Source organism: Osmerus eperlanus, chromosome 7, assembly GCF_963692335.1.
Source record: "Osmerus eperlanus chromosome 7, fOsmEpe2.1, whole genome shotgun sequence".
In the NCBI taxonomy this organism is placed as follows: Eukaryota; Metazoa; Chordata; class Actinopteri; order Osmeriformes; family Osmeridae; genus Osmerus; species Osmerus eperlanus.
The window spans coordinates 717,425-743,829 of NC_085024.1; the positions used below are offsets into that span (position 1 = coordinate 717,425).

The 26,405-nt window shown below is 50.9% G+C and overlaps 1 protein-coding gene and 1 long non-coding RNA gene across 4 annotated transcripts in view; both read right to left on the reverse strand.

Moving 5' to 3' along the window:
* fhl3a (four and a half LIM domains 3a) overlaps positions 1-26,405 on the reverse strand; it is a 60,041-nt gene that overhangs the window by 11,796 nt on the left and 21,840 nt on the right. For both annotated transcript variants that reach the window (XM_062466418.1, XM_062466417.1), the window contains exons 2-3: positions 18,128-18,300; positions 15,876-16,050 (exon numbers count right to left, since the gene is read on the reverse strand). In XM_062466418.1, coding sequence (XP_062322402.1) covers positions 15,876-16,050; positions 18,128-18,300 — 348 coding nt within the window. The remainder of the gene's footprint in view (positions 1-15,875; positions 16,051-18,127; positions 18,301-26,405) is intronic.
* LOC134023945 (uncharacterized) lies at positions 23,341-24,890 on the reverse strand. 2 transcript variants are annotated; one of them, XR_009930821.1, is made up of 4 exons: positions 24,479-24,890; positions 23,907-24,101; positions 23,732-23,808; positions 23,341-23,600 (listed from the first exon to the last, which is right to left on the reverse strand). It is a non-coding gene; the product is annotated as an uncharacterized LOC134023945 (long non-coding RNA). The 2 variants fall into 2 exon arrangements; XR_009930820.1 differs by having other exon boundaries at positions 23,907-24,890.

Genomic DNA, 26,405 nt, shown 5'->3' on the forward strand with positions numbered 1-26,405 from the left:
ACACACCAGTACAGCGTCTAGAGTAGAGGCCTGTGGAACACACCAGTACAGCGTCTAGAGTAGAGGCCTGTGGAACACACCAGTACAGCGTCTAGAGTAGAGGCCTGTGGAACACACCAGTACAGCGTCTAGAGTAGAGGCCTGTGGAACACACCAGTACAGCGTCTAGAGTAGAGGCCTGTGGAACACACCAGTACAGCGTCAAGAGTAGAGAGGCCTGTGGAACACACCAGTACAGCGTCTAGAGTAGAGAGGCCTGTGGAACACACCAGTACAGCGTCTAGAGTAGAGGCCTGTGGAACACACCAGTACAGAGTCTAGAGTAGAGGCCTGTGGAACACACCAGTACAGCGTCTAGAGTAGAGGCCTGTGGAACACACCAGTACAGCGTCTAGAGTAGAGGCCTGTGGAACACACCAGTACAGCGTCTAGAGTAGAGGCCTGTGGAACACACCAGTACAGCGTCTAGAGTAGAGAGGCCTGTGGAACACACCAGTACAGCGTCTAGAGTAGAGAGGCCTGTGGAACACACCAGTACAGCGTCTAGAGTAGAGGCCTGTGGAACACACCAGTACAGCGTCTAGAGTAGAGGCCTGTGGAACACACCAGTACAGAGTCTAGAGTAGAGGCCTGTGGAACACACCAGTACAGCGTCTAGAGTAGAGGCCTGTGGAACACACCAGTACAGCGTCTAGAGTAAAGGCCTGTGGAACACACCAGTACAGCGTCTAGAGTAGAGGCCTGTGGAACACACCAGTACAGCGTCTAGAGTAGAGGCCTGTGGAACACACCAGTACAGCGTCTAGAGTAAAGGCCTGTGGAACACACCAGTACAGCGTCTAGAGTAGAGGCCTGTGGAACACACCAGTACAGCGTCTAGAGTAGAGGCCTGTGGAACACACCAGTACAGCGTCTAGAGTAGAGAGGCCTGTGGAACACACCAGTACAGCGTCTAGAGTAGAGGTCTGTGGAACACACCAGTACAGCGTCTAGAGTAGAGGCCTGTGGAACACACCAGTACAGCGTCTAGAGTAGAGAGGCCTGTGGAACGCACCAGTACAGCGTCTAGAGTAGAGAGGCCTGTGGAACACACCAGTACAGCGTCTAGAGTAGAGGCCTGTGGAACACACCAGTACAGCATCTAGAGTAGAGAGGCCTGTGGAACACACCAGTACAGCGTCTAGAGTAGAGAGGCCTGTGGAACACACCAGTACAGCGTCTAGAGTAAAGGCCTGTGGAACACACCAGTACAGCGTCTAGAGTAGAGGCCTGTGGAACACACCAGTACAGCGTCTAGAGTAGAGGTCTGTGGAACACACCAGTACAGCGTCTAGAGTAAAGGCCTGTGGAACACACCAGTACAGCGTCTAGAGTAGAGGCCTGTGGAACACACCAGTACAGCGTCTAGAGTAGAGGCCTGTGGAACACACCACTACAGCGTCTAGAGTAGAGGCCTGTGGAACACACCAGTACAGCGTCTAGAGTAGAGAGGCCTGTGGAACACACCAGTACAGCGTCTAGAGTAGAGGCCTGTGGAACACACCAGTACAGAGTCTAGATTAGAGGCCTGTGGAACACACCAGTACAGCGTCTAGAGTACAGGCCTGTGGAACACACCAGTACAGCGTCTAGAGTAGAGGCCTGTGGAACACACCAGTACAGCGTCTAGAGTAGAGGCCTGTGGAACACACCAGTACAGCGTCTAGAGTAAAGGCCTGTGGAACACACCAGTACAGCGTCTAGAGTAGAGGCCTGTGGAACACACCAGTACAGCGTCTAGAGTAGAGGCCTGTGGAACACACCAGTACAGCGTCTAGAGTAGAGAGGCCTGTGGAACACACCAGTACAGCGTCTAGAGTAGAGGTCTGTGGAACACACCAGTACAGCGTCTAGAGTAGAGGCCTGTGGAACACACCAGTACAGCGTCTAGAGTAGAGAGGCCTGTGGAACGCACCAGTACAGCGTCTAGAGTAGAGAGGCCTGTGGAACACACCAGTACAGCGTCTAGAGTAGAGGCCTGTGGAACACACCAGTACAGCATCTAGAGTAGAGAGGCCTGTGGAACACACCAGTACAGCGTCTAGAGTAGAGAGGCCTGTGGAACACACCAGTACAGCGTCTAGAGTAAAGGCCTGTGGAACACACCAGTACAGCGTCTAGAGTAGAGGCCTGTGGAACACACCAGTACAGCGTCTAGAGTAGAGGCCTGTGGAACACACCAGTACAGCGTCTAGAGTAAAGGCCTGTGGAACACACCAGTACAGCGTCTAGAGTAGAGGCCTGTGGAACACACCAGTACAGCGTCTAGAGTAGAGGCCTGTGGAACACACCACTACAGCGTCTAGAGTAGAGGCCTGTGGAACACACCAGTACAGCGTCTAGAGTAGAGAGGCCTGTGGAACACACCAGTACAGCGTCTAGAGTAGAGGCCTGTGGAACGCACCAGTACAGAGTCTAGATTAGAGGCCTGTGGAACACACCAGTACAGCGTCTAGAGTACAGGCCTGTGGAACACACCACTACAGCGTCTAGAGTAGAGGCCTGTGGAACACACCAGTACAGCGTCTAGAGTAGAGGCCTGTGGAACACACCAGTACAGAGTCTAGAGTAGAGGCCTGTGGAACACACCAGTACAGCGTCTAGAGTAGAGGCCTGTGGAACACACCAGTACAGCGTCTAGAGTAGAGGCCTGTGGAACACACCACTACAGCGTCTAGAGTAGAGGCCTGTGGAACACACCAGTACAGCGTCTAGAGTAGAGAGGCCTGTGGAACACACCAGTACAGCGTCTAGAGTAGAGGCCTGTGGAACGCACCAGTACAGAGTCTAGATTAGAGAGGCCTGTGGAACACACCAGTACAGCGTCTAGAGTAGAGGCCTGTGGAACACACCAGTACAGCATCTAGAGTAGAGAGGCCTGTGGAACACACCAGTACAGCGTCTAGAGTAGAGAGGCCTGTGGAACACACCAGTACAGCGTCTAGAGTAAAGGCCTGTGGAACACACCAGTACAGCGTCTAGAGTAGAGGCCTGTGGAACACACCAGTACAGCGTCTAGAGTAGAGGTCTGTGGAACACACCAGTACAGCGTCTAGAGTAAAGGCCTGTGGAACACACCAGTACAGCGTCTAGAGTAGAGGCCTGTGGAACACACCAGTACAGCGTCTAGAGTAGAGGCCTGTGGAACACACCACTACAGCGTCTAGAGTAGAGGCCTGTGGAACACACCAGTACAGCGTCTAGAGTAGAGAGGCCTGTGGAACACACCAGTACAGCGTCTAGAGTAGAGGCCTGTGGAACACACCAGTACAGAGTCTAGATTAGAGGCCTGTGGAACACACCAGTACAGCGTCTAGAGTACAGGCCTGTGGAACACACCAGTACAGCGTCTAGAGTAGAGGCCTGTGGAACACACCAGTACAGCGTCTAGAGTAGAGGCCTGTGGAACACACCAGTACAGCGTCTAGAGTAGAGGCCTGTGGAACACACCAGTACAGAGTCTAGAGTAGAGGCCTGTGGAACACACCAGTACAGCGTCTAGAGTAGAGGCCTGTGGAACACACCAGTACAGCGTCTAGAGTAAAGGCCTGTGGAACACACCAGTACAGCGTCTAGAGTAGAGAGGCCTGTGGAACACACCAGTACAGCGTCTAGAGTAGAGGCCTGTGGAACACACCAGTACAGCGTCTAGAGTAGAGGCCTGTGGAACACACCAGTACAGCGTCTAGAGTAGAGGCCTGTGGAACACACCAGTACAGCATCTAGAGTAGAGAGGCCTGTGGAACACACCAGTACAGAGTCTAGAGTAGAGAGGCCTGTGGAACACACCAGTACAGCGTCTAGAGTAGAGGCCTGTGGAACACACCAGTACAGAGTCTAGAGTAGAGAGGCCTGTGGAACACACCAGTACAGCGTCTAGAGTAGAGGCCTGTGGAACACACCAGTACAGCGTCTAGAGTAGAGGCCTGTGGAACACACCAGTACAGCGTCTAGAGTAGAGGCCTGTGGAACACACCAGTACAGCGTCTAGAGTAGAGGCCTGTGGAACACACCAGTACAGCGTCTAGAGTAGAGGCCTGTGGAACACACCAGTACAGCGTCTAGAGTAGAGGCCTGTGGAACACACCAGTACAGCGTCTAGAGTAGAGGCCTGTGGAACACACCAGTACAGCGTCTAGAGTAGAGGCCTGTGGAACACACCAGTACAGCGTCTAGAGTAGAGGCCTGTGGAACACACCAGTACAGCGTCTAGAGTAGAGGCCTGTGGAACACACCAGTACAGCGTCTAGAGTAGAGGCCTGTGGAACACACCAGTACAGCGTCTAGAGTAGAGGCCTGTGGAACACACCAGTACAGCGTCTAGAGTAGAGGCCTGTGGAACACACCAGTACAGCGTCTAGAGTAGAGGCCTGTGGAACACACCAGTACAGCGTCTAGAGTAGAGGCCTGTGGAACACACCAGTACAGCGTCTAGAGTAGAGGCCTGTGGAACACACCAGTACAGCGTCTAGAGTAGAGGCCTGTGGAACACACCAGTACAGCGTCTAGAGTAGAGGCCTGTGGAACACACCAGTACAGCGTCTAGAGTAGAGGCCTGTGGAACACACCAGTACAGCGTCTAGAGTAGAGGCCTGTGGAACACACCAGTACAGCGTCTAGAGTAGAGGCCTGTGGAACACACCAGTACAGCGTCTAGAGTAGAGGCCTGTGGAACACACCAGTACAGCGTCTAGAGTAGAGGCCTGTGGAACACACCAGTACAGCGTCTAGAGTAGAGAGGCCTGTGGAACACACCAGTACAGCGTCTAGAGTAGAGTTCTGTGGAACACACCAGTACAGCGTCTAGAGTAGAGGCCTGTGGAACACACCAGTACAGCGTCTAGAGTAGAGAGGCCTGTGGAACGCACCAGTACAGCGTCTAGAGTAGAGAGGCCTGTGGAACACACCAGTACAGCGTCTAGAGTAGAGGCCTGTGGAACACACCAGTACAGCATCTAGAGTAGAGAGGCCTGTGGAACACACCAGTACAGCGTCTAGAGTAGAGAGGCCTGTGGAACACACCAGTACAGCGTCTAGAGTAAAGGCCTGTGGAACACACCAGTACAGCGTCTAGAGTAGAGGCCTGTGGAACACACCAGTACAGCGTCTAGAGTAGAGGTCTGTGGAACACACCAGTACAGCGTCTAGAGTAAAGGCCTGTGGAACACACCAGTACAGCGTCTAGAGTAGAGGCCTGTGGAACACACCAGTACAGCGTCTAGAGTAGAGGCCTGTGGAACACACCACTACAGCGTCTAGAGTAGAGGCCTGTGGAACACACCAGTACAGCGTCTAGAGTAGAGAGGCCTGTGGAACACACCAGTACAGCGTCTAGAGTAGAGGCCTGTGGAACACACCAGTACAGAGTCTAGATTAGAGGCCTGTGGAACACACCAGTACAGCGTCTAGAGTACAGGCCTGTGGAACACACCAGTACAGCGTCTAGAGTAGAGGCCTGTGGAACACACCAGTACAGCGTCTAGAGTAGAGGCCTGTGGAACACACCAGTACAGCGTCTAGAGTAAAGGCCTGTGGAACACACCAGTACAGCGTCTAGAGTAGAGGCCTGTGGAACACACCAGTACAGCGTCTAGAGTAGAGGCCTGTGGAACACACCAGTACAGCGTCTAGAGTAGAGAGGCCTGTGGAACACACCAGTACAGCGTCTAGAGTAGAGGTCTGTGGAACACACCAGTACAGCGTCTAGAGTAGAGGCCTGTGGAACACACCAGTACAGCGTCTAGAGTAGAGAGGCCTGTGGAACGCACCAGTACAGCGTCTAGAGTAGAGAGGCCTGTGGAACACACCAGTACAGCGTCTAGAGTAGAGGCCTGTGGAACACACCAGTACAGCATCTAGAGTAGAGAGGCCTGTGGAACACACCAGTACAGCGTCTAGAGTAGAGAGGCCTGTGGAACACACCAGTACAGCGTCTAGAGTAAAGGCCTGTGGAACACACCAGTACAGCGTCTAGAGTAGAGGCCTGTGGAACACACCAGTACAGCGTCTAGAGTAGAGGCCTGTGGAACACACCAGTACAGCGTCTAGAGTAAAGGCCTGTGGAACACACCAGTACAGCGTCTAGAGTAGAGGCCTGTGGAACACACCAGTACAGCGTCTAGAGTAGAGGCCTGTGGAACACACCACTACAGCGTCTAGAGTAGAGGCCTGTGGAACACACCAGTACAGCGTCTAGAGTAGAGAGGCCTGTGGAACACACCAGTACAGCGTCTAGAGTAGAGGCCTGTGGAACGCACCAGTACAGAGTCTAGATTAGAGGCCTGTGGAACACACCAGTACAGCGTCTAGAGTACAGGCCTGTGGAACACACCACTACAGCGTCTAGAGTAGAGGCCTGTGGAACACACCAGTACAGCGTCTAGAGTAGAGGCCTGTGGAACACACCAGTACAGAGTCTAGAGTAGAGGCCTGTGGAACACACCAGTACAGCGTCTAGAGTAGAGGCCTGTGGAACACACCAGTACAGCGTCTAGAGTAGAGGCCTGTGGAACACACCACTACAGCGTCTAGAGTAGAGGCCTGTGGAACACACCAGTACAGCGTCTAGAGTAGAGAGGCCTGTGGAACACACCAGTACAGCGTCTAGAGTAGAGGCCTGTGGAACGCACCAGTACAGAGTCTAGATTAGAGAGGCCTGTGGAACACACCAGTACAGCGTCTAGAGTAGAGGCCTGTGGAACACACCAGTACAGCATCTAGAGTAGAGAGGCCTGTGGAACACACCAGTACAGCGTCTAGAGTAGAGAGGCCTGTGGAACACACCAGTACAGCGTCTAGAGTAAAGGCCTGTGGAACACACCAGTACAGCGTCTAGAGTAGAGGCCTGTGGAACACACCAGTACAGCGTCTAGAGTAGAGGTCTGTGGAACACACCAGTACAGCGTCTAGAGTAAAGGCCTGTGGAACACACCAGTACAGCGTCTAGAGTAGAGGCCTGTGGAACACACCAGTACAGCGTCTAGAGTAGAGGCCTGTGGAACACACCACTACAGCGTCTAGAGTAGAGGCCTGTGGAACACACCAGTACAGCGTCTAGAGTAGAGAGGCCTGTGGAACACACCAGTACAGCGTCTAGAGTAGAGGCCTGTGGAACACACCAGTACAGAGTCTAGATTAGAGGCCTGTGGAACACACCAGTACAGCGTCTAGAGTACAGGCCTGTGGAACACACCAGTACAGCGTCTAGAGTAGAGGCCTGTGGAACACACCAGTACAGCGTCTAGAGTAGAGGCCTGTGGAACACACCAGTACAGCGTCTAGAGTAGAGGCCTGTGGAACACACCAGTACAGAGTCTAGAGTAGAGGCCTGTGGAACACACCAGTACAGCGTCTAGAGTAGAGGCCTGTGGAACACACCAGTACAGCGTTTAGAGTAAAGGCCTGTGGAACACACCAGTACAGCGTCTAGAGTAGAGAGGCCTGTGGAACACACCAGTACAGCGTCTAGAGTAGAGGCCTGTGGAACACACCAGTACAGCGTCTAGAGTAGAGGCCTGTGGAACACACCAGTACAGCGTCTAGAGTAGAGGCCTGTGGAACACACCAGTACAGCATCTAGAGTAGAGAGGCCTGTGGAACACACCAGTACAGAGTCTAGAGTAGAGAGGCCTGTGGAACACACCAGTACAGCGTCTAGAGTAGAGGCCTGTGGAACACACCAGTACAGAGTCTAGAGTAGAGAGGCCTGTGGAACACACCAGTACAGCGTCTAGAGTAGAGGCCTGTGGAACACACCAGTACAGCGTCTAGAGTAGAGGCCTGTGGAACACACCAGTACAGCGTCTAGAGTAGAGGCCTGTGGAACACACCAGTACAGCGTCTAGAGTAGAGGCCTGTGGAACACACCAGTACAGCGTCTAGAGTAGAGGCCTGTGGAACACACCAGTACAGCGTCTAGAGTAGAGGCCTGTGGAACACACCAGTACAGCGTCTAGAGTAGAGGCCTGTGGAACACACCAGTACAGCGTCTAGAGTAGAGGCCTGTGGAACACACCAGTACAGCGTCTAGAGTAGAGGCCTGTGGAACACACCAGTACAGCGTCTAGAGTAGAGGCCTGTGGAACACACCAGTACAGCGTCTAGAGTAGAGGCCTGTGGAACACACCAGTACAGCGTCTAGAGTAGAGGCCTGTGGAACACACCAGTACAGCGTCTAGAGTAGAGGCCTGTGGAACACACCAGTACAGCGTCTAGAGTAGAGGCCTGTGGAACACACCAGTACAGCGTCTAGAGTAGAGGCCTGTGGAACACACCAGTACAGCGTCTAGAGTAGAGGCCTGTGGAACACACCAGTACAGCGTCTAGAGTAGAGGCCTGTGGAACACACCAGTACAGCGTCTAGAGTAGAGGCCTGTGGAACACACCAGTACAGCGTCTAGAGTAGAGGCCTGTGGAACACACCAGTACAGCGTCTAGAGTAGAGGCCTGTGGAACACACCAGTACAGCGTCTAGAGTAGAGGCCTGTGGAACACACCAGTACAGCGTCTAGAGTAGAGGCCTGTGGAACACACCAGTACAGTGTCTAGAGTAGAGGCCTGTGGAACACACCAGTACAGCGTCTAGAGTAGAGGCCTGTGGAACACACCAGTACAGCGTCAAGAGTAGAGAGGCCTGTGGAACACACCAGTACAGCGTCTAGAGTAGAGAGGCCTGTGGAACACACCAGTACAGCGTCTAGAGTAGAGGCCTGTGGAACACACCAGTACAGAGTCTAGAGTAGAGGCCTGTGGAACACACCAGTACAGCGTCTAGAGTAGAGGCCTGTGGAACACACCAGTACAGCGTCTAGAGTAGAGGCCTGTGGAACACACCAGTACAGCGTCTAGAGTAGAGGCCTGTGGAACACACCAGTACAGCGTCTAGAGTAGAGAGGCCTGTGGAACACACCAGTACAGCGTCTAGAGTAGAGAGGCCTGTGGAACACACCAGTACAGCGTCTAGAGTAGAGGCCTGTGGAACACACCAGTACAGCGTCTAGAGTAGAGGCCTGTGGAACACACCAGTACAGAGTCTAGAGTAGAGGCCTGTGGAACACACCAGTACAGCGTCTAGAGTAGAGGCCTGTGGAACACACCAGTACAGCGTCTAGAGTAAAGGCCTGTGGAACACACCAGTACAGCGTCTAGAGTAGAGGCCTGTGGAACACACCAGTACAGCGTCTAGAGTAGAGGCCTGTGGAACACACCAGTACAGCGTCTAGAGTAAAGGCCTGTGGAACACACCAGTACAGCGTCTAGAGTAGAGGCCTGTGGAACACACCAGTACAGCGTCTAGAGTAGAGGCCTGTGGAACACACCAGTACAGCGTCTAGAGTAGAGAGGCCTGTGGAACACACCAGTACAGCGTCTAGAGTAGAGGTCTGTGGAACACACCAGTACAGCGTCTAGAGTAGAGGCCTGTGGAACACACCAGTACAGCGTCTAGAGTAGAGAGGCCTGTGGAACGCACCAGTACAGCGTCTAGAGTAGAGAGGCCTGTGGAACACACCAGTACAGCGTCTAGAGTAGAGGCCTGTGGAACACACCAGTACAGCATCTAGAGTAGAGAGGCCTGTGGAACACACCAGTACAGCGTCTAGAGTAGAGAGGCCTGTGGAACACACCAGTACAGCGTCTAGAGTAAAGGCCTGTGGAACACACCAGTACAGCGTCTAGAGTAGAGGCCTGTGGAACACACCAGTACAGCGTCTAGAGTAGAGGTCTGTGGAACACACCAGTACAGCGTCTAGAGTAAAGGCCTGTGGAACACACCAGTACAGCGTCTAGAGTAGAGGCCTGTGGAACACACCAGTACAGCGTCTAGAGTAGAGGCCTGTGGAACACACCACTACAGCGTCTAGAGTAGAGGCCTGTGGAACACACCAGTACAGCGTCTAGAGTAGAGAGGCCTGTGGAACACACCAGTACAGCGTCTAGAGTAGAGGCCTGTGGAACACACCAGTACAGCGTCTAGAGTAGAGGCCTGTGGAACACACCACTACAGCGTCTAGAGTAGAGGCCTGTGGAACACACCAGTACAGCGTCTAGAGTAGAGAGGCCTGTGGAACACACCAGTACAGCGTCTAGAGTAGAGGCCTGTGGAACGCACCAGTACAGAGTCTAGATTAGAGGCCTGTGGAACACACCAGTACAGCGTCTAGAGTACAGGCCTGTGGAACACACCACTACAGCGTCTAGAGTAGAGGCCTGTGGAACACACCAGTACAGCGTCTAGAGTAGAGGCCTGTGGAACACACCAGTACAGAGTCTAGAGTAGAGGCCTGTGGAACACACCAGTACAGCGTCTAGAGTAGAGGCCTGTGGAACACACCAGTACAGCGTCTAGAGTAGAGAGGCCTGTGGAACACACCAGTACAGCGTCTAGAGTAGAGGCCTGTGGAACGCACCAGTACAGAGTCTAGATTAGAGGCCTGTGGAACACACCAGTACAGCGTCTAGAGTACAGGCCTGTGGAACACACCACTACAGCGTCTAGAGTAGAGGCCTGTGGAACACACCAGTACAGCGTCTAGAGTAGAGGCCTGTGGAACACACCAGTACAGAGTCTAGAGTAGAGGCCTGTGGAACACACCAGTACAGCGTCTAGAGTAGAGGCCTGTGGAACACACCAGTACAGCGTCTAGAGTAGAGGCCTGTGGAACACACCACTACAGCGTCTAGAGTAGAGGCCTGTGGAACACACCAGTACAGCGTCTAGAGTAGAGAGGCCTGTGGAACACACCAGTACAGCGTCTAGAGTAGAGGCCTGTGGAACGCACCAGTACAGAGTCTAGATTAGAGGCCTGTGGAACACACCAGTACAGCGTCTAGAGTACAGGCCTGTGGAACACACCACTACAGCGTCTAGAGTAGAGGCCTGTGGAACACACCAGTACAGCGTCTAGAGTAGAGGCCTGTGGAACACACCAGTACAGAGTCTAGAGTAGAGGCCTGTGGAACACACCAGTACAGCGTCTAGAGTAGAGGCCTGTGGAACACACCAGTACAGTGTCTAGAGTAAAGGCCTGTGGAACACACCAGTACAGCGTCTAGAGTAGAGGCCTGTGGAACACACCAGTACAGCGTCTAGAGTAGAGGCCTGTGGAACACACCAGTACAGCGTCTAGAGTAGAGAGGCCTGTGGAACACACCAGTACAGCGTCTAGAGTAGAGGTCTGTGGAACACACCAGTACAGCGTCTAGAGTAGAGGCCTGTGGAACACACCAGTACAGCGTCTAGCGTCTAGAGTAGAGGCCTGTGGAACACACCAGTACAGCGTCTAGAGTAGAGGCCTGTGGAACACACCAGTACAGCGTCTAGAGTAGAGGCCTGTGGAACACACCAGTACAGCGTCTAGAGTAGAGGCCTGTGGAACACACCAGTACAGCGTCTAGAGTAGAGGCCTGTGGAACACACCAGTACAGCGTCTAGAGTAGAGAGGCCTGTGGAACACACCAGTACAGCGTCTAGAGTAGAGGTCTGTGGAACACACCAGTACAGCGTCTAGAGTAGAGGCCTGTGGAACACACCAGTACAGCGTCTAGAGTAGAGAGGCCTGTGGAACGCACCAGTACAGCGTCTAGAGTAGAGAGGCCTGTGGAACACACCAGTACAGCGTCTAGAGTAGAGGCCTGTGGAACACACCAGTACAGCATCTAGAGTAGAGAGGCCTGTGGAACACACCAGTACAGCGTCTAGAGTAGAGAGGCCTGTGGAACACACCAGTACAGCGTCTAGAGTAAAGGCCTGTGGAACACACCAGTACAGCGTCTAGAGTAGAGGCCTGTGGAACACACCAGTACAGCGTCTAGAGTAGAGGCCTGTGGAACACACCAGTACAGCGTCTAGAGTAAAGGCCTGTGGAACACACCAGTACAGCGTCTAGAGTAGAGGCCTGTGGAACACACCAGTACAGCGTCTAGAGTAGAGGCCTGTGGAACACACCACTACAGCGTCTAGAGTAGAGGCCTGTGGAACACACCAGTACAGCGTCTAGAGTAGAGAGGCCTGTGGAACACACCAGTACAGCGTCTAGAGTAGAGGCCTGTGGAACGCACCAGTACAGAGTCTAGATTAGAGGCCTGTGGAACACACCAGTACAGCGTCTAGAGTACAGGCCTGTGGAACACACCACTACAGCGTCTAGAGTAGAGGCCTGTGGAACACACCAGTACAGCGTCTAGAGTAGAGGCCTGTGGAACACACCAGTACAGAGTCTAGAGTAGAGGCCTGTGGAACACACCAGTACAGCGTCTAGAGTAGAGGCCTGTGGAACACACCAGTACAGTGTCTAGAGTGGAGGCCTGTGGAACACACCAGTACAGTGTCTAGAGTAGAGGCCTGTGGAACACACCAGTACAGCGTCTAGAGTAGAGGCCTGTGGAACACACCAGTACAGCGTCTAGAGTAGAGGCCTGTGGAACACACCAGTACAGTGTCTAGAGTAGAGGCCTGTGGAACACACCAGTACAGAGTCTAGAGTAGAGGCCTGTGGAACACACCAGTACAGCGTCTAGAGTAGAGGCCTGTGGAACACACCAGTACAGCGTCTAGAGTAGAGGCCTGTGGAACACACCAGTACAGCGTCTAGAGTAGAGGCCTGTGGAACACACCAGTACAGCGTCTAGAGTAGAGGCCTGTGGAACACACCAGTACAGCGTCTAGAGTAGAGGCCTGTGGAACACACCAGTACAGAGTCTAGAGTAGAGGCCTGTGGAACACACCAGTACAGCGTCTAGAGTAGAGGCCTGTGGAACACACCAGTACAGCGTCTAGAGTAAAGGCCTGTGGAACACACCAGTACAGCGTCTAGAGTAGAGAGGCCTGTGGAACACACCAGTACAGCGTCTAGAGTAGAGGCCTGTGGAACACACCAGTACAGCGTCTAGAGTAGAGGCCTGTGGAACACACCAGTACAGCGTCTAGAGTAGAGGCCTGTGGAACACACCAGTACAGCATCTAGAGTAGAGAGGCCTGTGGAACACACCAGTACAGAGTCTAGAGTAGAGAGGCCTGTGGAACACACCAGTACAGCGTCTAGAGTAGAGGCCTGTGGAACACACCAGTACAGAGTCTAGAGTAGAGAGGCCTGTGGAACACACCAGTACAGCGTCTAGAGTAGAGGCCTGTGGAACACACCAGTACAGCGTCTAGAGTAGAGGCCTGTGGAACACACCAGTACAGCGTCTAGAGTAGAGGCCTGTGGAACACACCAGTACAGCGTCTAGAGTAGAGGCCTGTGGAACACACCAGTACAGCGTCTAGAGTAGAGGCCTGTGGAACACACCAGTACAGCGTCTAGAGTAGAGGCCTGTGGAACACACCAGTACAGCGTCTAGAGTAGAGGCCTGTGGAACACACCAGTACAGCGTCTAGAGTAGAGGCCTGTGGAACACACCAGTACAGCGTCTAGAGTAGAGGCCTGTGGAACACACCAGTACAGCGTCTAGAGTAGAGGCCTGTGGAACACACCAGTACAGCGTCTAGAGTAGAGGCCTGTGGAACACACCAGTACAGCGTCTAGAGTAGAGGCCTGTGGAACACACCAGTACAGCGTCTAGAGTAGAGGCCTGTGGAACACACCAGTACAGCGTCTAGAGTAGAGGCCTGTGGAACACACCAGTACAGCGTCTAGAGTAGAGGCCTGTGGAACACACCAGTACAGCGTCTAGAGTAGAGGCCTGTGGAACACACCAGTACAGCGTCTAGAGTAGAGGCCTGTGGAACACACCAGTACAGCGTCTAGAGTAGAGGCCTGTGGAACACACCAGTACAGCGTCTAGAGTAGAGGCCTGTGGAACACACCAGTACAGCGTCTAGAGTAGAGGCCTGTGGAACACACCAGTACAGCGTCTAGAGTAGAGGCCTGTGGAACACACCAGTACAGAGTCTAGAGTAGAGAGGCCTGTGGAACACACCAGTACAGCGTCTAGAGTAGAGGCCTGTGGAACACACCAGTACAGAGTCTAGAGTAGAGGCCTGTGGAACACACCAGTACAGCGTCTAGAGTAGAGGCCTGTGGAACACACCAGTACAGCGTCTAGAGTAAAGGCCTGTGGAACACACCAGTACAGCGTCTAGAGTAGAGAGGCCTGTGGAACACACCAGTACAGCGTCTAGAGTAGAGGCCTGTGGAACACACCAGTACAGCGTCTAGAGTAGAGGCCTGTGGAACACACCAGTAGAGTAGAGTAGAGGCCTGTGGAACACACCAGTACAGCATCTAGAGTAGAGAGGCCTGTGGAACACACCAGTACAGAGTCTAGAGTAGAGAGGCCTGTGGAACACACCAGTACAGCGTCTAGAGTAGAGGCCTGTGGAACACACCAGTACAGCGTCTAGAGTAGAGGCCTGTGGAACACACCAGTACAGCGTCTAGAGTAGAGGCCTGTGGAACACACCAGTACAGCGTCTAGAGTAGAGGCCTGTGGAACACACCAGTACAGCGTCTAGAGTAGAGAGGCCTGTGGAACACACCAGTACAGCGTCTAGAGTAGAGGCCTGTGGAACACACCAGTACAGCGTCTAGAGTAGAGGCCTGTGGAACACACCAGTACAGCGTCTAGAGTAGAGAGGCCTGTGGAACACACCAGTACAGCGTCTAGAGTAGAGGCCTGTGGAACACACCAGTACAGCGTCTAGATTAGAGGCCTGTGGAACACACCAGTACAGAGTCTAGAGTAGAGAGGCCTGTGGAACACACCAGTACAGCGTCTAGAGTAGAGGCCTGTGGAACACACCAGTACAGCGTCTAGAGTAGAGAGGCCTGTGGAACACACCAGTACAGCGTCTAGAGTAGAGGCCTGTAGAACACACCAGTACAGCGTCTAGAGTAGAGGCCTGTGGAACACACCAGTACAGCGTCTAGAGTAGAGGCCTGTGGAACACACCAGTACAGAGTCTAGAGTAGAGGCCTGTGGAACACACCAGTACAGCGTCTAGAGTAGAGGCCTGTGGAACACACCAGTACAGCGTCTAGAGTAGAGGCCTGTGGAACACACCAGTACAGAGTCTAGAGTAGAGAGGCCTGTGGAACACACCAGTACAGCGTCTAGAGTAGAGAGGCCTGTGGAACACACCAGTACAGCGTCTAGAGTAGAGAGGCCTGTGGAACACACCAGTACAGCGTCTAGAGTAGAGGCCTGTGGAACACACCAGTACAGCGTCTAGAGTAGAGGCCTGTGGAACACACCAGTACAGCGTCTAGAGTAGAGGCCTGTGGAACACACCAGTACAGCGTCTAGAGTAGAGGCCTGTGGAACACACCAGTACAGCGTCTAGAGTAGAGGCCTGTGGAACACACCAGTACAGCGTCTAGAGTAGAGAGGCCTGTGGAACACACCAGTACAGCGTCTAGAGTAGAGAGGCCTGTGGAACACACCAGTACAGCGTCTAGAGTAGAGGCCTGTGGAACACACCAGTACAGCGTCTAGATTAGAGGCCTGTGGAACACACCAGTACAGCGTCTAGAGTAGAGAGGCCTGTGGAACACACCAGTACAGCGTCTAGAGTAGAGAGGCCTGTGGAACACACCAGTACAGCGTCTAGAGTAGAGAGGCCTGTGGAACACACCAGTACAGCGTCTAGAGTAGAGGCCTGTGGAACACACCAGTACAGCGTCTAGATTAGAGGCCTGTGGAACACACCAGTACAGCGTCTAGAGTAGAGAGACCTGTGGAACACACCAGTACAGCGTCTAGAGTAGAGGCCTGTGGAACACACCAGTACAGAGTCTAGAGTAGAGGCCTGTGGAACACACCAGTACAGCGTCTAGAGTAGAGGCCTGTGGAACACACCAGTACAGGCCTGGGGGGGGGGGGGGGGTCTCCGTGGTTACCTGGCATGACGGTCTTGTCGCAGGCCACGCATTTGGAGGAAAACTCGTTGCAGTAGCAGTCGTTGCACAGCAGCGCCTCCTCCTGGCTGGTGAAGGGTTCGTCTGCTAGCGAGCGTTCACAGTGGAAACACCGGAAACAGTGTTCATGGTAGTGTCTGTCCTCGTAGAACAGCTCCTGGAGGGGGGAGGAGGGAGAGAGAGAGAACAGACAGAGTAAGATAGAGAGGAAGACTGTGCGGTGTAAGACTGTTTTACACCAAGTCAGCAGGCAGGAGGATGACCACATCCTGTCCAGGGCAGATGCCGTGCTTGTGTGTGTGAGGGGCAGGCGCTGTGTCTGTGTGAGGGGCAGACGCTGTGTCTGTGTGAGGGGCAGGTGCTGTGTCTGTGTGAGGAGCAGGTGCTGTGTCTGTGTAAGGGGCAGATGCTGTGTCTGTGTGAGGGGCAGACGCTGTGTCTGTGTGAGGGGCAGATGCTGTGTCTGTGTAAGGGGCAGATGCTGTGTCTGTGTGAGGGGCAGACGCTGTGTCTGTGTGAGGGGTAGATGCCATGCCTGTGTGAGGGGCAGACGCCGTGTCTGTGTGAGGGGCAGACGCTGTGTCTGTGTGAGGGGCAGACGCTGTGTCTGTGTGAGGGGAAGATGCTGTGTCTGTGTGAGGGGTAGATGCCGTGCCTGTGTGAGGGGCAGGTGCTGTGTCTGTGTGAGGAGCAGGTGCTGTGCCTGTGTGAGGAGCAGGTGCTGTGCCTGTGTGAGGGGCAGACGCTGTGTCTGTGTGAGGAGCAGGTGCTGTGCCTGTGTGAGGGGCAGACGCTGTGTCTGTGTGAGGAGCAGCTGCTGTGCCTGTGTGAGGAGCAGGTGCTGTGTCTGTGTGAGGGGCAGATGCTGTGTCTGTGTGAGGGGTAGATGCCGTGCCTGTGTGAGGGGCAGACGCTGTGTCTGTGTGAGGAGCAGGTGCTGTGCCTGTGTGAGGGGCAGGTGCTGTGCCTGTGTGAGGGGCAGATGCTGTGTCTGTGTGAGGAGCAGGTGCTGTGCCTGTGTGAGGGGCAGGTGCTGTGCCTGTGTGAGGGGTAGATGCCGTGCCTGTGTGAGGGGCAGATGCCGTGTCTGTGTGAGGGGCAGACGCCGTGTCTGTGTGAGGGGCAGACGCCGTGTCTGCGTGAGGGGCAGACACTGTCTGTGTGAGGAGCAGGTGCTGTGTCTGTGTGAGGGGCAGACGCTGTGTCTGTGTGAGGAGCAGACGCTGTGTCTGTGTGAGGAGCAGGTGCTGTGTCTGTGTGAGGGGCAGATGCAGTGTCTGTGTGAGGGGCAGGTGCTGGGTCTGTGTGAGGGGCAGATGCTGTGTCTGTGTGAGGGGCAGATGCTGTGTCTGTGTGAGGAGCAGGTGCTGTGTCTGTGTGAGGAGCAGGTGCTGTGTCTGTGTGAGGGGCAGATGCAGTGTCTGTGTGAGGGGCAGGTGCTGGGTCTGTGTGAGGGGCAGATGCTGTGTCTGTGTGAGGGGCAGATGCTGTGTCTGTGTGAGGGGCAGATGCTGTGTCTGTGTGAGGGGCAGATGCTGTGTCTGTGTGAGGAGCAGGTGCTGTGTCTGTGTGAGGGGCAGATGCTGTGTCTGTGTGAGGGGCAGATGCTGTGTCTGTGTGAGGGGCAGACGCTGTGTCTGTGTGAGGGGGTTCTAAAAGACATACAGTTTGTGTGTTAAGGAAGCACAGCCAAGACTAAAGGCCGAATTATACTACTCCGTTTTCACGGAGACGGCCAGAGGGAACGCCCTCTCCGATGGTGAACGCCTTCTCCGAGCCCCTCGGAGAGATCTACGTGCACCTCCTGATTTTCCTGACTATCTGTGCGCTAGTCCGTAATTTTACGGATACCCCTTGGCTGTGATTGGTCCGCTAACGTCAAAGTAGCTTAGCGTCATCAGAGCAGTGAAATTCTTATGACCTGGAAGGCAACATCTACGCAGTAGACGGGCATAAAATATTACAAATATTTATATAACATAGTAACAACAATTTAAATTTATATTGAGTACTAGCATCAGTTTACAGGGTGAAGGAGTGAGGAATATTGAATCAAATAATCTGCTTATATAGGTAGTAAGTAAGTGTAGTTGTATGAGTGAAATGTTCATATTGCTAACAGAGCAACTGCCTGTTCTTGATAAATAAATAGATAGAAGGATACTTTATTAATCCTGAGGGAAATTGTCCTCAGAATGGCAGCTTCAAAATGGCTGCCTCTGTGTTAGCCTCACCCTGGCGTCGTGCGCGATGAGCTCCTTGCACTCGTCACAGGTGTTGGCGAACAGCGAGTCGTAGCAGGGGATGCAGTAGGGCTGATCGTCTGTCTGGATGTACTTGCGCCCGTAAAGAGACTCTTTGCAGTTCCCACAGTCGAAGCGATCGCTCATGGTGACCTGCTCCAGTCCTGAGAGAGAGGAGTGGGGGGGGGGGGGGGTAATGTCAGTTCAGCTGAGAGAGAGATAAGTACAAACAGTCAGTTTGGACTGCAGGATGGGGGAAGGAGGTCATTGTGACTTCTAGTCCTGAAATACAAGGAGTTAAGACAAAATCAACTAGAGGGGGTACAATAGGGTGTGCTTGCTTGCAGATGGGTCCATTTATTAACTGCTATTTTTACAACTGATATTTCTGTATATTTTATATAAAAATGCCTACTTTATGAAGATTGCATAGATTTAAAAGCATAGCCTACATTTGTTGCTGCTCATGTACAATTCAAAATACAAAAAGTGAAGTGTAGCATGTCCCTGTACTTACTGTAAGTCACTCTGGATACGGGCGTCTGCTAAAATGACTACATGTACTGTAAATGTAGAATGAACTTAACTCATATGACTAAAACGTCACCTTAAGTTTTTCCCTTCTACAGTAGTGATATTTTCAAGCATTTAGCCCACTCATATTGCATTCATTCATTAAAGGAGACATGACATGCTGTTTTTTGGATGCTTTTATATAGGCCTTAGTGGTCCCCTAATACTGTATCAGAAGTCTCTTTCCCGAAATTCAGCCTTGGTGCAGAATTACAGCCACTACTAGCAGTCCCACAAGGAGCTTTCCTCAGAACGCGCTGTTTTGGTGTCTGTAGCTTTAAATGCTAATGAGGAGCGATACATCCATTGTTTACAATGGATGTATCGCAATGGCTGTAGCCCCATTGCTGTAAGATGCCTCAAATTTTCCCATTCTCATCTGATAACCCTGGTTTGCAGAGGTACACACTCAGTCATTTCAATGAGGGGAAAGGCGGATATTTTGCAGTTTTGTATTAGCTCAAGTTGAAGAAACAGTCGTGGCTGAAGTGTTTGGCGCAGACATACAAAACAAATGCGCCTACAACAGAAGTTGTGTAGGCGCATTTCTAGAGAAAATAAAATTAAGATACTGGGTCTTCAGAGGCTTTGATGAAGGAACTATAAAAAGATTTTTGTTTTCCTTTGTACATCCAAACTGAGCAAATGTAATGCTTCGTTCGTTTGCAAGCCATGATGTCTCTCTAGGATAAAAACACTTCGGTCGTAGCTCAGTTTCTTATTGGCGGTCCAGATTCTCTGGGAGGGGAAAGCAGAGAGAGGGGAGGTCATAGATATGGGGGAGGTAACTTTCCTCCTTGTGACGTAACAAAGAGGAGATTTTCAAAGAGAGCAATGGGCTCTATGCACGCTAGACTGTTACGTCACGTCCGTCTTTCGAAAAGCCAAATAATACGGTTCAGAGTGTTCCGGTTTACTTCCTAGTTACTGTTTGTTGATAGCGAGATAGCGTCGTAGCAGCCATCATTAAAAATAAAAGTGTATACCAGAAACAAATAAAGCAGTACCATGAGCACTGCTGTGTGCCGGAGTGTACTGCGTCGTCAACATACAACGGCACTTTTAGTTTTCATTCATTTCCAAGCGATGAATCTCTGAGGAGACTGTGGCTGGTTAAAGTTTGTCGCGAACGTTATCAAGTGACTTCACACAGTAAGGTATGCAGCCTGCACTTTACGCCTCATGATCTATCAGAGGCAAAGTCAGAAGGTGGGAAGAGACGGCTCACGAAAGGAGCTGTTCCATTATTATTTAAATGGAACAACTTTGAAGACCCCCCATCGAGACCCAGTGTGTGGGACCGGGTGGAAAGACAGCCGCAGCTGGAGCCCACTGTGCCGTCTCCAGAACCCATGGAGTGCGCTGTTGTCGCAGACCACGACTACTGCTCTGTCCCTGAACCTGCAGGCCTGGACATGGCAGCGGTTAAAAACGAGGAACTCCAAAAAGAGATCGAGCTGTTACACAGAGAGTTGAAGGAACTGAAAATTCAGGCCACCTTCGGGTTACAGAGGTTTGCGGGATCCGACGACGACATTCGTTTCTACACAAGGTAAGTGGTATGTTTTATGACAGCAGTTAGTTGCAGTACTGTAGTTGAAACTAAACCTACAAAAAATGTTATGCTATAGTCAAAGCAGCCCCTCTTTAGTAGTTATGGCAACATTTCTTGGCTGACGACTGTGATGTTTGTTGTTGCTTGTAGATAGGGCTATGAGAGCGAGTATGGTGGGGAGATAACATACACGCACACATGGAGTTAGTGAAAAAGACAAAGAGAAGGACAAGAAGTGAGAGTAGGCTATAGGAAGGCTAGAGAAAAAGGAGATGTGGATGTAGGGTAATCTCTGTAAATCTGTTTGGTATCTATTCTCTGTAAAGTCTGTACGCTTTGTCTGTGTTTTCTTCTCATAGATTTGCCAGTTACCGGCTTTTTATGATGTTTTGGGGACTGATTGAGCCATCGGTGCACAAAAAGATCCGAACGTCAAGGGTCCGAGCTGCTGAGAGGAGAAATGAACCAGTCTCAGTGGTCCGTCCTGCACACACGTTTTGTATTTGCATGTTTAGTTGGTGCGTGTAGTTCTTTAACCCTGGTAACATTCTACATTGCCTTAACAAACATATTGTTTTATCTCAACAGTCATTACAACCCATAGACGAGCTGTTCCTCTTCCTGATGTACCTAGCGGCTGGCCTTAAAGAGAGGGACTTGGCCAACAGATTCGCAATACACCAGTCCACCGTAAGCCGCATCTTGTCCTCATGGACAAACTACCTCTACACACTCCTGGGCTCGGTGTGTATCTGGATGGAAAAAGAGGATGGAAAAGCTCACCTCCCTGAAGAGTTCAAAGAATTCCCGGATACACAAGTAATTGTGGACTGCACAGAGCTCAAATGCCAGACACCATCTTCTCCTCTCCTCCAGAGTGAGATGTACTCGTCGTATAAATCTCACTGCACCATGAAGGGACTGATTGGGATGGCCCCTCATGGTGCAGGGACCTTTGTTTCCTCACTCTATGAGGGGTCTGTGAGCGACAAAGAGCTTTTTAGACGTTCAGGCTCAGCTGATCTCCTTACTGATGACATGGGCGTCATGGTTGACAAAGGCTTTCTGATATCAGATGTGGTCAAGTGCAAGGTCTACTGCCCCCCTTTTCTGCAGAAACGGAGCCAGATGCCGGCAGAATGCGTCCTCCAGACACAAAAAATAGCACGTCTCAGAGTGCACGTTGAAAGAGTAATAAGGAGAGTGAAGGAGAACAAGTTATTTGACTCAGTCATACCACTGTCAATTGCTGGGAGCATCAATGAAATGTATACTGTTGCTTGTTTGCTTGTGAACTACCAAAACAAACCCCTTGTCAGGGCATGGGCTAAATAAGAAGGGTCCCAACTGAAATGTTCTGTCCTGGAAGATCTCTTGTTACCATTTGTTAACCAATTTCTTGTTACTAATATTATCACACAGAGCCTTTTGTAAATATATGTATTTATTTTTAACAGTTGTTAATTGATGGCTTGTTGATTTCATATTGTAAATTAAACATCAATCTTACACAATACGTCTCATTGAGAGGTACTTTTGCATATAAACACCAAAGTAAAATGTATCACACTTTTGTCTGATTACCTCTTGAACTTCTTCATCTACATGTAATCGCTGTACAAAGAAATCATCTTCAGCCCAAACAAAAAAATCACACCAAGCAAGTCCTGTTATAAGAAGCTGTCCTTGCACTTGCCAAAAGTACACATGGCTTTTCCTTAGCTTGAAACTTCCATTTGACATCAACAAATACTTACACTCCACGTAACTTTTTACATTTGGACATTTAATTTCCACTAAACCGAATGATGGGGTTGCAGTGGGATTGTAAACAAGCCCATCTGGTGAAGTACCTAGCCATGGAACCTGTGGATGGATGACTGGTCCACAAGGTGAGTAATTGACATTTGTGCTGTTTGCATACTGTTTAGCTGCCTCGACTTCCATGTCCGATCCCCTCTTCATGTCTGCAGTCTGCCTGGTGCCACGAATCATTCTCTCGGCAAGAGATTCTGAGGTACTGTGGCCGCGCACATGACACACCTCCCTAAACCTTGATGACGTTATTCTTTGCTGTCGTAGCATGTGCCATTCCTGAGTAGAGCTCTGATCACGTGTGGGCCATCTCCATGGACACAGTCAGGCTTTGATGCAACTGCTCCTCCTCTGTGCACCCACACACACTCTGTCCTCCTCTGTGCATACCCACACACACTCTGTCCTCCTCTGTGCATACCCACACACACTCTGTCCTCCTCTGTGCATACCCACACACACTCTGTCCTCCTCTGTGCATACCCACACACACTCTGTCCTCCTCTGTGCATACCCACACACACTCTCTGTCCTCCTCTGTGCATACCCACACACACTCTGTCCTCCTCTGTGCATACCCACACACACTCTGTCCTCCTCTGTGCATACCCACACACACTCTGTCCTCCTCTGTGCATACCCACACACACTCTGTCCTCCTCTGTGCATACCCACACACACTCTGTCCTCCTCTGTGCATACCCACACACACTCTGTCCTCCTCTGTGCACCCACACACACTCTGTCCTCCTCTGTGCATACCCACACACACTCTCTGTCCTCCTCTGTGCATACCCACACACACTCTGTCCTCCTCTGTGCATACCCACACACACTCTCTGTCCTCCTCTGTGCATACCCACACACACTCTGTCCTCCTCTGTGCATACCCACACACACTCTGTCCTCCTCTGTGCATACCCACACACACTCTGTCCTCCTCTGTGCATACCCACACACACTCTGTCCTCCTCTGTGCATACCCACACACACTCTGTCCTCCTCTGTGCATACCCACACACACTCTGTCCTCCTCTGTGCATACCCACACACACTCTGTCATCCTCTGTGCATACCCACACACACACTCTGTCCTCCTCTGTGCATACCCACACACACTCTGTCCTCCTCTGTGCATACCCACACACACTCTGTCCTCCTCTGTGCATACCCACACACACTCTGTCCTCCTCTGTGCACCCACACACACTCTGTCCTCCTCTGTGCACCCACACACACTCTGTTGGTGAAAGTTTGTGCGCCTCCAGGGGAAGATTGGGAGAGGGTGGAGCATTCGGATGCCACACAATGTTTTTAGAGAGGAGTTTGGGCTGTTGATAGGATAAAACACTTCCTCTCTGCACCGGTCCAAACTCTGACTCTGCTAGTGTTTTGTTCGCACTCATACCCATTGTTGTCACCATTGGCCTATCTTGTAGATCTAGTCCACTGTATGCCTCTGTCACATGCAGCACAGACAGGTCAGGAAGTGGGCCAACCATCCCTCTCATCAGAGTACTCCTTTGAAGAAAACATAGCATTCAAATGTATATAACATGTGAGGCAAATGTGAGGCAGCCACAACATATTTTTTACACTGTTTTACGGGTAAATGTGATGTAATTAAGCAATTTTGAATCCTGAACATTTACCGTAAGCCGCCTTTACACATCCGGCCTTGCACAGGCTTTGTAACCACCATCTTGCCAACTGGTCCTGGTTTTATACCCTGAGAAATAAGCAACACATTAGGTGTTAATGACAGGTCTTCATTGTATAATGTTTCACCTTCATCTGCATTGTAAAATCTGAGATTATGAAATTTACAGCTGTCCGTGGTTTGTGCCATTGTTGCTCCTCTTCTGTACAGCTGTGAACCGGTGGAACCACTGGCACACTGAGCTGGGAGAAGTGGGCTGTCTGGAACAGCAGAGCAACTGTGTGGTTGCACATGGCAGTACCAGCCACACATGAGCACCTGCACATCACCAAGATGACAGGCACTGTATCTCGGAGAACAATCTGTTGATAGATCATTTTCAGTCAGTACATATGAATATATTTGGCTTACAAACAAACTGTTGGCATGAGATGGAGCACCCTCCTTAAATGGTGTGTTCAAATAGAGACTTGTGGTCACAACAAGTACCCTGAAGACATACACTCCTATTTACCTTAAATGTACAAATCTTGAACTTAAATAGGGTGACCAGACGTCCTCTTTTACCCGGACATGTGCTCTTTTTGAGACCTAAAAAATTGATTCCAAAATCGTCCGGGATTTTGCCTCGTCGGATATTTGTTATCTGGTCACCCTAACTTAAACCTCTACGAACAGCTGAGATTGAACGTCTCAGAACAGTTGAACTCGAACCAATATACTACCAATGGCACCCTACTTTCACTGTATGAGGTTTTTCGTGCTTCCTCATCGACCTGAAGCACGAAGCCCGCACAGCTACCTCTCCTGTCGCCCTGTCTTTATTTGACACTATGAATTACACACACACAGATTACAGCAGAGTACTTCAAGTAACGTTACAATCATGTATAGGCTATATCGAATTATATACTTAAACATGTTAAATCATAAATTCTTAACTTAGCTGAAAAAATATTCACCTCACAGATACTAACGATACTATCGCTGAGGTAACGCAATGTTTACATTAGCCTACAACTAGCTAACGCTAGCTAGTTAACCGTGACGATACAAAAATACAAGAATGACAGACTCACCTTCGTATTCATGAATGTAGGAGGAGGCGTACATTTTAAACCCCTTCTCCAGTTTGCTACTGGGTGCCTTTGATGATTTAGTCAGGCGATGGACGTCATTAATTGTCAGTTTTGGCAGCTCCGTCAGACATCTGGTATAAATCCGCGCCATTGTTTCAAAGTTATTTGGCATTGTCGTGAACGTTCTACTTACGTGCATAGAGCCCATTGAGCTTTCATTTTCTGAAAGGCGGAGAAGAACACCCAGGGATTGGTTTACACCGATCGAAAATTCTAGCCACTGGGGGACCAAAGGCAGGCTAGGGGAACTCATATTAATGTTAAATAACCTCCTAAAGTGAAGTTTTCATGTCATGTCACCTTTAAGAACCACCTTTGAAACAAGCTGAACCCCCTTGAAACAAGATTTTTGTAAGTAACAACGTTCTCACCGGCAGTATTACTATTAGCTAGGTGTAATCGCGATTGAAACAGTACCATCTGCTAACTGAAAATATACCCCCAAAAAACGTAAATGAGCTTGACATTTATTTAGGCGGAAATGGCTAATTCAAAACAAGTTTGCTGGAAGCGATCATTGTCAGTAACAATGCCAAATACGACCATTTGATCTTAGACTAGCGCCCTGCACGGTGGAGAAGCTGACCTCAGTAAATTGTGCTATGAGCAAGCTAGCCTAGCTGCTGTTGCTAGCCAAACTTAAGGGGATTGTTTGACTGCGCCGGAAATGAAAAACGTTTCTTTTGACGTCAAGTTTAGGCTGTGGCATTGAAGACAGCGACGCACCACACAAGCTTGAGTTTAAATACATTATTTAATGTGACATTACTTACTGTACATGCAAGTCTTGATTTGCTTAAATGTAACCTACATGTGCTGCTAGTACACCACGGCACGATACGATACTCGCTGTACAACAGCACATCTATGCACACTGTATCCATGCGTCGTTGCTAACGTGTGCTGACGTTATGACGTAGGCTAGCACTGACTACCCTTTGTTGACAAAAGGCACTTTTTGCCACAAAAACGTAATTTCATCTTAAACCATGCTACGGAACGTTCGCGCGAATACAAGCAACTCAATCGGGACCAAGACGAACATTTTGACACCGACGTTGTCTATGTAGTGCAAATATTCAAGTTTTTTTAGGGGTGGGAAAATAATAAAAAATATATGTGAGAGAACAGGTTGTGGCCTTGCAGAAGGCAAAGCACACCCAATGAGTCAGGACTGTAGGTAAGAGGGAGACTGGGGGAGGCAGGGGGAAGGCTGGGAGGGGAACAAGAAAGAATCAGTCTTGAGAACAGGTGTGACACTTTAAAACGGCTGTTAACTTTTATAGCTGTTGGATGAAGTGAGACACAGAGAGAGATTGATAAGAGCTCCTCCCTAGTTTCAAGTGTATTACTGTCTGTAACAGTAATCATTCATCATCATTCTGATCCTTTTGCCACTCCCTAATGGGGGTTAGTGGTCTGTCCAACCTCTAATAACAACCTACCAACCCTGTAGACAGAACCTGTACACTACTTTTACACCACCTTAACACCACCTGTGCACCACCTGTGCACCACCTGTACACA